The 12,647-nt window shown below is 41.6% G+C and overlaps 1 protein-coding gene and 1 long non-coding RNA gene across 5 annotated transcripts in view; one reads left to right on the top strand and one right to left on the bottom strand.

Moving 5' to 3' along the window:
• Positions 1-10,320: 10,320 nt before the first annotated feature.
• LOC139081940 (uncharacterized) lies at positions 10,321-11,038 on the bottom strand. Its single transcript, XR_011537470.1, has 2 exons — positions 10,894-11,038; positions 10,321-10,565 (listed from the first exon to the last, which is right to left on the bottom strand). It is a non-coding gene; the product is annotated as an uncharacterized lncRNA (long non-coding RNA).
• A 37-nt stretch (positions 11,039-11,075) lies between these two features.
• LOC103549279 (argonaute RISC component 1) overlaps positions 11,076-12,647 on the top strand; it is a 34,466-nt gene continuing 32,894 nt past the window's right edge. For 2 of the 4 annotated variants that reach the window (XR_011537465.1, XM_070610310.1), the window contains exon 1: positions 11,084-11,324. Coding sequence is in view for 2 of the 4 variants with exons in the window: in XM_070610310.1 (XP_070466411.1) it covers positions 11,300-11,324 (25 nt within the window). In the remaining 2 variants the exon portion in view is untranslated. Of the gene's footprint in view, positions 11,325-12,647 lie in introns of all 4 variants that reach the window. The other 2 variants (XM_070610311.1, XM_070610313.1) reach the window with 2 other exon arrangements.

Genomic DNA, 12,647 nt, shown 5'->3' with positions numbered 1-12,647 from the left:
CCAGAAACCTATTAGGGGTTGGCTCTTGGAGCCCAACCTAGGAGGAGATAGGAATATAAGTATCTGCCCTTTAAAGGCTGTGACTAATTTGCTTTCCTCTTTATTTTCTATTTTTATTTACTATTTTTAAAAGATTAAAGGAAAGTTAAGCCATGAGAATGATCGAGATGATGTAGAAAGAAAAGAAAACAAGGACTTGTCCCAGGAGCAGAGCAGAGGGCCATGGGAATTATCGTGTATTCAGCACCTATAAGTGCTAAACTCTGTGCTTAGTCTTTGCCATTCATTCATTAATTTAATCCTCCCACAACTCTGTGAGATTTCTATGAATGAGGAAATTACAGTTAGTAGTGGGATTATGCTTGCTCAAGGTCACATGTCCACGTGTGGTAGAGCTGAGATTTGACCCACGTTTGTCTGATTCCAAGTGTTTTAATATGTAACTGGGTAGAATTATAAGTGAAAGAGCAGAGACATCATTCTGGCTGTTGATAAATGTCACCAAATTGATTTCCAAAGGATCATATGTGTTGGTATAAAGTGCCAGTGTACCAGTTCCATCACAATATCTTGATCATTGAGTACATAATAAACATTTAAAAATTAATGGATATCTGGGCCAGCCCTGTGGCCAAGTGGTTAAGTTTGCGCGCTCTGCTTCAGTGGCCCGGAGTTTTGCCAGTTTGGATCCTGGGCGTGGACATGGCACTGCTCATCAGGCCATGCTGAGGTGGTGTCCCACATGCCACAACTAGAAGAAACTACAACTAAAATATACAACTATGTACTGGGGGGCTTTGGGGAGAAAAAGGAAAAATAAAATCTAAAAAGAAAAACTTTAAAATTTTAAATTAATGGATATAGAATTATTCTCTGTTGACTTTCTTATGAATGAATGGTAATTATATAGTCCTACTTGTTCAGACTATCTGTTTTCTTGGCCTATTGTGTACTGAAGCCATATTTATTCTAAGCTTTTTCCCATTGAGCCCCCTTGTGGGTTAATGGAGGTGAAAGAAGATAGTAGGAGTTAATTCTGCCCCTATCATTTCCACTGACAGCAGCTTGGTAACATCTACCCAAACAGATTCTGGGTTGAAAATTGAGTTGTTAGTTTACATTCTCCAAGGGATCAAGATGCAGCTTGACTATCATCTTTGGGGTTCACTTGATAAAGTAGATCTATGTCTAGCTTTTATTTTTCTTTTCTTTTTTTTGGTGAGGAAGATTGACCCAGAGCTAACATTGGTGCCAGTCTTCCTCTATTTTGTGTGTGGGATGCTGACACAGCATGGCTTGATGACTGGTGTGTAGGTCCGCATCTGGGATCTGAAGCTGAGAACCCTGGGCTACTGAAGCAGAGCGCACAAACTTAACCACTATGCCACCAGACCAGCCCTTCTGTGTCTACTTTTACTTCAGAGAGAATGCCTTTCCTGGCCATACCTGACCCTAAACTTTAATATCTTAGAGTTCTGTTCCTAGATTTGGATATTCCTAAGATTCTGCAACCCAGTCAGGGCTAGCCTGTCCGAAGGGCTCTCCTGTTCTGCCCCTGTTCTGGGGGCCCCTGTTGTGCTACAGAAGACCCAGGGAAATAGGCTTGAGCTAGATCAGTTCAGTTCCAGCCTGGGTGGAACTGAACTGTGAACCTGGGTGGAACTACACTGTGAATCTGCATTGGATGTCAGAACCAGGGACAGCTCCCTCTGTCCCTCCCCCTGCTGCCCCTCCTCTGGCTTGGGTTGGGGAACGAGTGGGCAGATTTGGGCATGGTGTACTTCTCTAGCCTCTTTTGTTTCTTGCTACCTTCTTTGTGCTGGAATATCACTACTGCTAGTTCCTGGCAAATGCGCTGTTTCTAATCTTCATGCTCTGCTAATACTGCTTAGTATGCCTTTCTCCCACCCTTCCTTTGCCTGGCTAATTCCTGCTCATCCTCCTAGGCCTGTTTAAGTGGGTGTCTCTTCTAGGAAACCTACCCTGATTACCCTAGACTGTGTTAGACATATCTCCTCTTAGTTCCCATGGCACCCATGCTTGCCTTTGTCAATATACTCAAAATTGCATTGAAATGATCATCTGTGCTGTCCAGAACAGTAGCTACTAGCCGCATGTGTTAAGCACTTGAAGTGTAGCTGGTCTGAATTGAGATGTGCTATGAGTGTAAAATACACAACAGATTTCAAAGATTTATGTAAAAAAGAATGTAAAATATTAATAACTTTTTATATTGATTAAATGTTGAAATAATATTTTGGGGTTAAATAAAATATATTATTAAAATTAATTTCACCTTTTTTTTTACCTTTTATAATGTGGCTACTAGAAAATCTAAAATTACATCTGTATCTCACATGATGTTTCTATTGGATAGCACTGATCTATATATTTTTTTTTCTTAGGAGTAGGGACTGGCTTGAATCCATCCTTGCTTCTGTATTTCTGGAACACAATACATGGGGATGGGTGGGGATTCTTGACCCTAGTCCTCAGAACTTGAGGCTGAAATAGCAAGGGTCCAAAAGACATCATTACATTATTTGATTTTTCCATCCAGGAACTTGGCCTCTTTCTCTACTTAATTCAGACTGTTTTATATGTCTTCTTACTGATTCTTATAGATTTTTTCATAGATCACGAACATCTCTCATTAAGTTTATTTCTAAGTATTTTGAATTGATATTTTATCAGTATAGTTTCTAGTTAGTTATTACTTGTATCAGCAGTGAATGCTATAGATTTTTGCTTATTTTCTTGAATATTTCCACTTACTTAGTCTTATTAATTTTAAGACTATTTTCTTATTATCTAATTGCATCAACTACAATAAAGATATTTTCTTATATACTGAAATTTATTTCTCTTGCTCTCTTTTTTCCTGTCTCTGTCTCTCTCTTCTGGCTAGAATATCCAAACCAGTATGAAAATAGTATTAGTGGTGAAGAGTGACCTTGTTTATTCCTATTTTAAAGGGAAAGTATCTACTGCTTCTCCACTAGCTAGAAATAGATATTCTATTATCTTGTTAAGGATGAGTGACTTTAATTATTTTACTAAGAATGGGTTATTAAAATTTATAAAATATTTTTTATCTATTACAATAATGTTTATTTTTTAATTAACCTGTATGTATGGTATATTATGTTAAGATATTTCTTTATTTTTGAACCATCCCTGAATTATCATTTTGTTTGTGGTATGCTATTCTTTTAATAATAATGTCATAGAGTGTTGTGATTAAGAGTGTTGACTCTGGAACCATCCAGCCTGAGTTCAAGTTCTGCCTCTGCTAGTTGCAAGCTATGTAATCTTGGGCAAGTTACTTATCCTCTCTGTGTTTTCATTTTTAATAATAGTACCTGCCTGTGCTAGTTATTTACCTATTGCTTCTCAGCCCAAGCCCACCTATCTGTTCTATGATGCAGCAGGATTTTTGTGAGGATTATGTGAGTTAACCTATGTAAAGTACTGCAACAGTGCCTGGCACTTAATATTAAGTAGACACTTAATAATGTTAGCTAATAGTATTATCATAATTTTAATTACTCTTATAGAATTCTATATGATAGTATTTGACTTGTGCTTTTGTATCCATATTCCTGAGATCTCTTTTTGTAATATCATCATCTGATAAGAGATGAGGATCTTTATCTGCTATTGTGAGCGAATTAGGAAAATTCTCCTTTCTCCCATATTCTAGAACCATTCGTATAACATGGAACAGAATTATCTCTTTCAGGAATAGTTGAAAGTATTAAATAGTGAACCTTCGTGGCCAGGTGTTCTTTGATCATTTTTGATAACTTTCTCAGTGTCCTCCTTAATTGTTGCTCAGTTCTTGCTTTTGAGTCCTTGTTTTTCATTTTTTAAAGGAAAAATATATATGTAATTTAAGATTTTACTCAGGGTTTTCAAATTCATTAGTCTATAGTTATGTAAAAAATTCCCTTATATTTATTAAATCTCTGTGATGAGTTTTAAAATTTTGGAGTGATAGATATGTTCATTCTGTTGATTGTGGTGATGGTTTCACAGGTTGTATATATGTTAGAATTGATTACATTGTGTACTTTATATATGTACAGTTTATTGGATGTCAATTATACCTCAGTTTTAAAAAAGTAATTAAAAAATTCTACTTTCATAAATCTTTTCATAGTACCAGCTGGCATTAATTCCATTGTGCATGATTTCTGATTTTTAAAATTATCCCCTGAAATATATAAGAAATACATTTTATTATAGATAAAAAGAGATGGTGCATGCAAGAGCTGTCAGTGATTCATTTTCTGGTAGTAGGGTATATGATTTGTTTTATGTCTATTATACTACCTTGATTTCATTGTTCCCAGGCTGTTTTTTAAATATTAAAGGAAAATATAGATGAAGGTGCACAGTTTTTCTCAGGCCATTCTTGTTGTGTTGGGCCAGGAAACTCTGGGTATAGAGAAGGTGTACAAGTAGAAAGATCTGGGCTCTGGCCCACACAACAGAGGCCCTTGGGTGTGAGCTATGGACTGAGATGTAAGGATTGAATTGGAAACAGAAGCCAACGGCTTTCTGGGAAGGTACATCAGGAGTCACCAGAAGTTTGCATAAAAAAGCAAAATGCTATCTGGATTTCTTGTATACTCTACCACTTTGCCTAGCCAAGAGTAAAATTGTTGATGATGGAGACACTCTGCAGAAAGACCCTGAGAGGCCAGGGCTTGACTCCACTAGTCACTTTGGAGAGGGTCGGAATAGTGACCAGTACCTTTCCCCAAAGTTAAGTGTGAGGCTTGGTATTTAGAAGAGGGGATTAAAACTCTTCTTCTAGAATGCTGAGCTTCCAGCTTAATTATACCAAGGCAGAGGTCCTGCTGTTTTTGAGGATGTTTTGATGCCATCTGTTTGATTCAGATCAATCCAGATTTACTGATCATTCTAGGCACAGCTTGTACCAGGCACTAAAGGGGGACAGAAATGCATCTGATATGGTCCCTGTTCTTTGTTTTTTTTTATTGTGGTAACATTGGTTTATAACATTATATAAATTTCAGGTGTACATCATTATATTTCAATTTCTATGTAGATTACATCATGTTCACCACCCCAAAACTAATTACCATCCATCACCATACACATGTGCCTAATCACCCCTTTCACTCTCCTCCCTCTCCCCTTCCCCGTGGTAACCACCAATCCAATCTGTGTGTGTTTGTTTGTTGTTATAATTTTCTATTTATGAGTGAGATCTTAGAATATTTGACTTTCTCCCTCGGACTTACTTCGCTTAGCATAATACCCTCAAGGTCCATGCATGTTGTCACAAATGGCAAGATTTCATCCTTTTTATGGCTGAGTAGTATTCCATTGTGTATATATACCACATTGTCTTTATCCATTTTCCCCTTGATAGGCACCTAAGTTGCTTCCAAGTCTTGGCTATTGTGAATAATCCTACAGTGAACATAGGGGTGCATATATCTTTACGAATTTGTGTTTTCATGTTCTTTGGATAAATACCCATCAGTGGAATAGCTACGTCATATGGTAGTTATATTCTTAGTTTTTTGAGGAATCTCCATTCTGTTTTCCGTAGTGGCTGCACCAGTTTGCATTCCCATCAGCAGTGTTTGAGGGTTCCCTTTTCTCCACACCCTCTCCAACACTTATTTCCTGTCTTGTTAATTATAGTCTTTCTGACAAGCGTGAGGTGATATCTCATTTAGTTTTGATTTGCATTTCCATGATAATTAGTGATGTTGAACATCTTTTCATGTGCCTGTTGGCAATCTGTGTATCTTCTTTGGAGGAATGTCTGTTCAGATCTTTTGACCATTTTTTAATTGGGTTATTAGTTTTTTTGTTGTTGAGATGAATGAGTTCTTTATATATTTTGGATATTAACCCCTTAACAGATAGATGGTTTGCAAATATCTTCTCCCAATTGTTAGGTTGTCTTTTTGTTTTGTTGATGGTTTCCTTTACTGTGCAGAAGGTTTTTAGTCTGATGTAGTCCCATTTACGTATTTTTTCTTTTGTTTTTCTTGCCTGGTCAGACATGGTACTTGAAAATATGCTGCTAAGACCAATGTTGAAGAATGTACTGCTTATGTTTTCTTCTAGAAGTTTCATGTCTTACATTCAAGTCTTTAATCCATTTTGAGTTAATTTTTGTGTATGGTGTAAGATAATGATATATTTTCATTCTTTTGCATGTGGCTGTCCAGTTTTCCCAACACCATTTATTGAAAAGACTTTCCTTTCTCCATTGTATGTTCTTGGCTCCTTTGTCAAAAATTAGCTGTCCATAGTGTGTGGGTTTATTTCTAGACTCTCGGTTCTGTTCCGTTGATCCATGTGTCTGTTTTTGTGCCAGTACATGCTGTTTTGATTTCTGTAGCTTTGTATTATATTTTCAAATCAGGGAGTGTGATACCTCCAGCTTTGTTCTTTTCTTCTCAGGATTCCTTTGGCTATTTGGGGTCTTTTGTTGTTCCATACAAATTTTAGGATTCTTTGTCCTATTTCTGTGGAAAGTGTCATTGGAACTTTGAGAGGGATTGTGTTGAACCTGTAGATTGCTTTAGGGAGTATGGACATTTTAAATGTGTTAATTCTTCCAATCCAAGAGCACAGAGTATCTTTCCATTTCTTTCTGTCTTCAGTTTCTTTCAACAGTGTTTCATGGTTTTCAGTGTACAGGTCTTTCACCTCTTTGGTTAAGTTTGTTCCTAGGTATTTTACTCTTTTTGTTGCAGTTGTAAATAGAATTGTATTCTTAATTTCTTTTTCTGCTACTTCATCGTTAGTGTATAGAAATGCAGCTGATTTTTGTATGTTGATTTTGTATCCTGCAACTTTACCATATTCATTTATTATTTTTGAAAGCTTTTTGGTGGATTCTTTAGGGTTTTCCATATATAAAATCATGTCATCTGCAAATAGTGACAGTTTCACTTTTTCCTTTCCAATTTGGATCCCTTTTGCTTCTTTTTCTTGCATGATTGCTCTGGCTAGGACTTCCAATACTATGTTAAATAAGAGTGGTGAAAGTGGGCATCCTTGTCTGGCTCCTGTTCTTAGAGGGATAGCTTTCAGTTTTTCTCCATTGAGAATGATATTAGTTGTGGGTTTGTCATATATGGCCTTTATTGTGTTGACGTACTTTTCTTCTATACCCATTTTTTTCAGAGTTTTTTTTTACCATAAATCGATGCTGTGTCTTGTCAAATGCTTTCTCTGTATCTATTGAGATGATCATGTGATTTTTATTCTTCATTTTGTTAATGTGGTGTATCTCATTGATTGATTTGTGGATGTTGAACCATCCCTACATCCCTGGAATAAATCCTATTTGATCCTGGCATATGATCTTTTTAATGTACTCTTCTATTCAATTTGCTAGTATTTTGTTTAGGATTTTTGCATCAATGTTCATCAGTGATATTGTCCTGTAATTTTCTTTTGTTATGTTGTCCTTGTCTGGTTTTGGTATCTGGGTATTCTTGGCTTCATAGAATGAGTTAGGTAGCTTTCCCTCCTCTCTAGTTTTTTGGAAGAGTTTGAGAAGGATAGGTATTAAGTCTTCTTTGAATGTTTGATAGAATTCACCAAGAAAGCTGTCTGGCCCTAGACTTTTATTTTTTGGGAGGTTTTTGATTCTTGTTTTGATCTCCTTACTCGTGATTGGTCTATTCAAATTCTCTGTTTCTTCTTTTTTTTTTTAAATTTTTTTAAAAGATTTTATTTTTCCTTTTTCTCCCCAAAGTCCCCAGGTACATAGTTGTGTATTTTTAGCTGTGGGTCCTTCTAGTTGTAGCATGTGGGATGTTGCCTCAGCATGGCTTGATGAGCGGTGCCATGTCCACGCCCAGGATTCGAACCGGCAAGACCCTGGGCTGCCAAAGTGGAGTGCGTGAACTTAACCACTTGGCCGCGGGGCCGGCCCCTCTCTGTTTCTTCTTGACTCAATTTTGGAAGGTTGTATGATTCTCAGAATTTATCCATTTCTTCTAGATTATCCAGTTTGTGGGCATATAGCTTTTCATAGTATTCTCTTATAATCTTTTGCATTTCTGAGGTGTCCATTCTAATTTCTCCTCTTCCTGATTTCATTTATTTAAGCCTTGTCTCTTTTTTTCTTGGTGAGTGTAGCTAAAGGTTTGTGAATTTTGTTTATCTTTTCAAAGAACCATCTCTCCGTTTTATTGATTTTTTTCTGTTGGTGTTTTTTTGTCTCTATTTCATTTATTTCTTCTCTGGTTTTTATTATTTCTTTCATTCTACTGATTTTGGGCTTTCTCTGTTCTTTTTTTCCCAGTTCCTTTAGGTCCACTGTTAGATTGTTTGAGATTCTTCTTGTTTGTTGAGGTAGACTATATTGCTATAAACTTCTCTCTCAGAACTGCTTTTGCTGTATCCCATAAATTTTGTCATGTTGTATTTTCCTTTTCATTTGTCTCAAGGTATTTTTTGATTTCTCCTTTTATTTCTTCATTGACCCAGTCGTTGTTCAGTAGCATTTTATTTAATCTCCACATATGTGTGGCTTTTCCAGTTTTCTTCCTGTAGTTGATTTCTAGTTTCATTCCATTGTGGTCAGAAAAGATGCTTGTATTATTTCAGTATTATTTCAGTCTTCTTAAATTTATTGAGACTTATTTTGTGGCCCAATATGTGATCTATCCTGGAGAATGTTCCACGTGCATTTGAAAAGAATGTGTATTCTGCAGTTTTTGGGTGGAGTGTTCTGTATATATCTACTAAGTCCATCTGGTTTAATGTGTTATTTAAGGCCAATGTTTTATGGTCCCTGTTCTTAAAGAACTTAGAAGGCAGTGCAAAAGGCAGACAGTGATTATGATAACAGGTAATACATTGCCTTCATTCTTCTAGGTACTGTTCTAAGGTCTTTATGTATATTAACAATGGCTCAATGAGGTAGGTACTATTTTCACCCTCTAAAATTGGGGAGGAGGAAATTGAGACACAGAGAAGTTAAGGAATTTGCCCAGTGTTACACTGCTAGTAAATGGCAGTATCAGGATTGAAACCCAAAACAGTCTGGCTCCAGAGTCTTTGTTCTTAACTTTATACCATAGAGCAGTAGCTCTTAAAGTGTAGTCCCCAGATCAGCAGCATCAGCCTCATCTGGAAACTTAATAGAAATTCACATTCTTGGGTCCCACCAAAGACCTACTGAATCACATGCTCTGGAGGCAAGCCCTCCAGGTGATTCTGATGCCAGCTGTTTGAGAACCTTTGCTAGAGAGAAGCAAGGCATATACTGTGATGTGTCAGAAATTAATCTCTCCATGGGTAGGGACTGGATGGTCTCCCTCTTAACTTCCTAGCTCTCTGCACAGCATCTAGTGTAAAGTAGGCATCAAACAATACATATGAGGGCTGCCCTGGTGGCATAATGGCTAAGTCCATGTGCTCCACTTTGGCGGCCCAGGGTTCACAGATTTGGATCCCAGGCACAGATGGACCTATACACCATTCATCAAGCCATGCTGTGGGGGCATCCTATGTATAAAATAGAGGAAGATCGGCACAGATGTTAGTTCAGGGACAGTCTTCCTTATCAAAAAAAGAACAGAAATCATATGGATGAATACATATGAATGAATATATGAGAAAGTGATGTTTGAGCTGTGTCTCTTACCACCTATCAGCTGCAGCAGACCCAAAGGGTCCCACAGATAGAGGTCTGTAGCCGCTCTTAAGTTGAGAAATGTTCCCAGAAGCTATGAGACTAGCAAGGAAGAGGTGATACTTTTGGCAAGTTATGATAAGGGTCTGCACCTGCACAAGGAGCCATCAGAATGGCAGGGGGATAATGTGAGAGCAGTTCAGGAGGAGGTAAACATGTCAGGACTTGGAGAACAGCTGAATAAGGGGAAGAAGCAAGGGAGAGAGAGATACTGCTAATTCTGGGATGAAGGTGCTATTGGCAGAGACAGGAGGCATAGGACAAGCATCTTTGTAGGGGAAAGATAAAAGTTTGGGACTCTTCAAGTTTGAAGTGCTGGTAGGAGATCCAGGTGGAGCTGTCCAGCAGACACTTGGAAATCTGAGTCTGAGACGTGGTTGAAAACAGAGATTTGTAAGGATAGTTGAGTCCTAAGAATGGATGAGACCTTCAAGGGGAAAGTGGAGAGTAGAATAAGAAAGCTGGGTTTGAAACGGCGAACATTGTTACTTAATGGGGCAAAAGCAAGAGAGGGCCCTTGAAGACAGAAAAAGACTTAGGCAATAGGCGACCTAAGAAAATGCTGAAGCCAAGTAGAAGGCTCAAAAAGGAAGGAGAGGCACTGTGTCAGATCATGCAGAGAAATAAGAATTGAAAATTATCCTTTGCATTTTGACATGCACAGTATTTTAAGTGACGTGGTGAGGCCAGAAGCAGATTGACCAAGTTCAGGCGTGAGCTGTAGATGAGAAAGTGGAGGCAGGTGCTTCCCAGGTCCCACAGATAGAGGTCTGTGGCCGCTCTTAAGTTGAGAATATGACATCTTTCAGGGTAGGCAGCGTCTCTTTCATATGTGTGGTCTCAGCGCCCAGCACTCGGCCTGGAAGAGAGGGTGGCGTCAGTGAGTTCAGTGACTGGGGACAGAGAAGGGCTTCGCGGAGGCAGTCGCTTTGCAGCCAAGGCTTGAAGGATGAGGGTGATTGGGAGGAGAGGTGGGAGGCAGGGGCCCTGGGTGTTGGGGTGCTCGGAGTGTGTGAGGGGGGCCTGGGAATGAGGTGGGGTTCCTGTAATGTGCGCGTGGCTCTGTGCGAAGGGTGGAGGAGGTGTGTAGTCTTGGAGGGACCTGTCTGGGGAAAAGACAGGGCCAAAGGCTGCTGCGGGGGTGTCCCCCCGCCCCGCCCCGCCCCCCCCCACCCCACCCCACTTACGCCGCTGCGCGGTTCCGCGGCGCCTCTACCGGAGCCCTCCCGCCGGGCTGCATGGCGACGGATGACCGCCAGGGGCCGCTGCCTCGGGTCCCCGGTGCCCCCGCCCCTCTCCATTGGCCTTTGTTGCCGTCGGAGCGCCCCGCTTGACTCGTTCCCGTCCGCCCCCTGGGCCTGGCGGTCGCGCCTGCGCACTGGCAGCTGGCCGGGCGCTCGCAGGGGGAGCTGCTGCAGGCTCCGCGGCGGCGGCGGCAACGGAGGCTGCGGGGGCGGCCGTGCAAGCGGCCGGGCTTGGGGGGGGAGCCGAGCCCGGCCCGGGAGCCCGAGCAGCTAGAGTGCGGGGTATCTAGGCCCCTCACGCTGGACTCCACAGTCTCCGGGCCGCCTGACCTCCGCACGGGTATATGGGATGGAAGCGGGACCCTCGGGAGCAGGTAAGGGCCCCCGAGAGTGGGGTACGGTGCGTGCTCCAAGGACCAGGGGGGCTCCCGCGTGAAAAGCAGGATTTCCGAGTGAGGGGAGGTTTCCTAAGTAAGGAGAAGGGCGCTTATGGGATGGGGGGCCCAGTTTGAAGGGGGCTGTGTGCAGTTCCGGGGGAAACCTTGCGAAGGGAACCTTGAGACGGGGGCCGTTTATCAAAGGAGCCTATATGCACTCCTGGAGGTGGGAAGTAACCTGGGAGAAGGGCCTGAACGCACGTAAGGACTCCCAGAGATCCCAGGAGGCCTAGGGAGAGGCCCGGCAGGTGGCAGGGGGCGGGCTCCAGGTGTCCAAAAGAGGAGGGGGTCGACACAAATGGGCCCAGAGTTGCCGCATGCTGGGGGCGGGGGCTCAGCCGGGCTGGGCTGGGCTAGTGGCTCTTGCGTGAAGGCGCTAGAGCTGGGCTGTGAGCTCCGCCCCAGTTGGGCCTGACGCGGGGGCGAGGGTCAGGGGGCGGTGGGTGGGGATCCAGCCCCGGGATTCCCCCCTGTGAGTCTGGGGAGCTGGAACAGAGGGGCCCGAGCATGCGCAGAGGTGGCAGCTGGAAGGGGCTGCCCGATGTGTTGGGGGCGTGGCTGCCGGAATCCCCCCCACTCCCTACACCGCTGGATTTGGCTTCGAAAAAGGAGCGCGCTGATGGGGTGCATTCTCGCTAAGGTTATCCTGGCAAAGCGTAAATAGAAATGGTTCTCTTCCTCATCTTGGGGGCTCTTACACTTGGCCCTGAAAAACCTCAGTCACAATTTGCCAAGAATGGGTTGAGGGAAGCTGCCAAAGTGCCTTATTCTGCCACTGGGATGAGCAAAGACTGTAAGCGATGCGATGTTCTGGGAGTGGATCCTTCCTGAAGATAGATCTTAGAAAAGGTGTTGATTACTGAGGGACAAAGGCCAGGACCAGGTTTACCTGGAAGAGGTTGCCTGCCTGGTTTACACTATTCTGGTCCAATAGTACTGAGAGATGGAATCTTAACCCGAGGATAATGACCTTTCCATGGAAATGTCTCCTGAGGTGACAGCCTAATCTCTTTGTATACTTTAATATTTTTTTTGGCTTCTGTTCCCTTCTTGGGTATCTTTTCTTTTTCCTCTCTCTATTCCCCAGAAACTGCCAGGGTCACGTCATTAGACCCAAGGTTGTTAAGCTAGCCTTTTGTCACAAAGTTGTTTGGGGGAGGGGGTAGTTTTTAGCTTTCAACCTGGTGAGTCCCAGGTGATAGCCTTAACAACTTATTCACAACAATCAGGAGAAAAAGAGATAATAACAGAGGAGAAACT

The sequence above is a fragment of the Equus przewalskii genome, chromosome 2, assembly GCF_037783145.1.
Source record: "Equus przewalskii isolate Varuska chromosome 2, EquPr2, whole genome shotgun sequence".
NCBI classification, from domain to species: domain Eukaryota; kingdom Metazoa; phylum Chordata; class Mammalia; order Perissodactyla; family Equidae; genus Equus; species Equus przewalskii.
The sequence above is the reverse complement of the archived record's forward strand: the minus strand, read 5'-3'. Positions and strand labels throughout refer to the sequence as shown.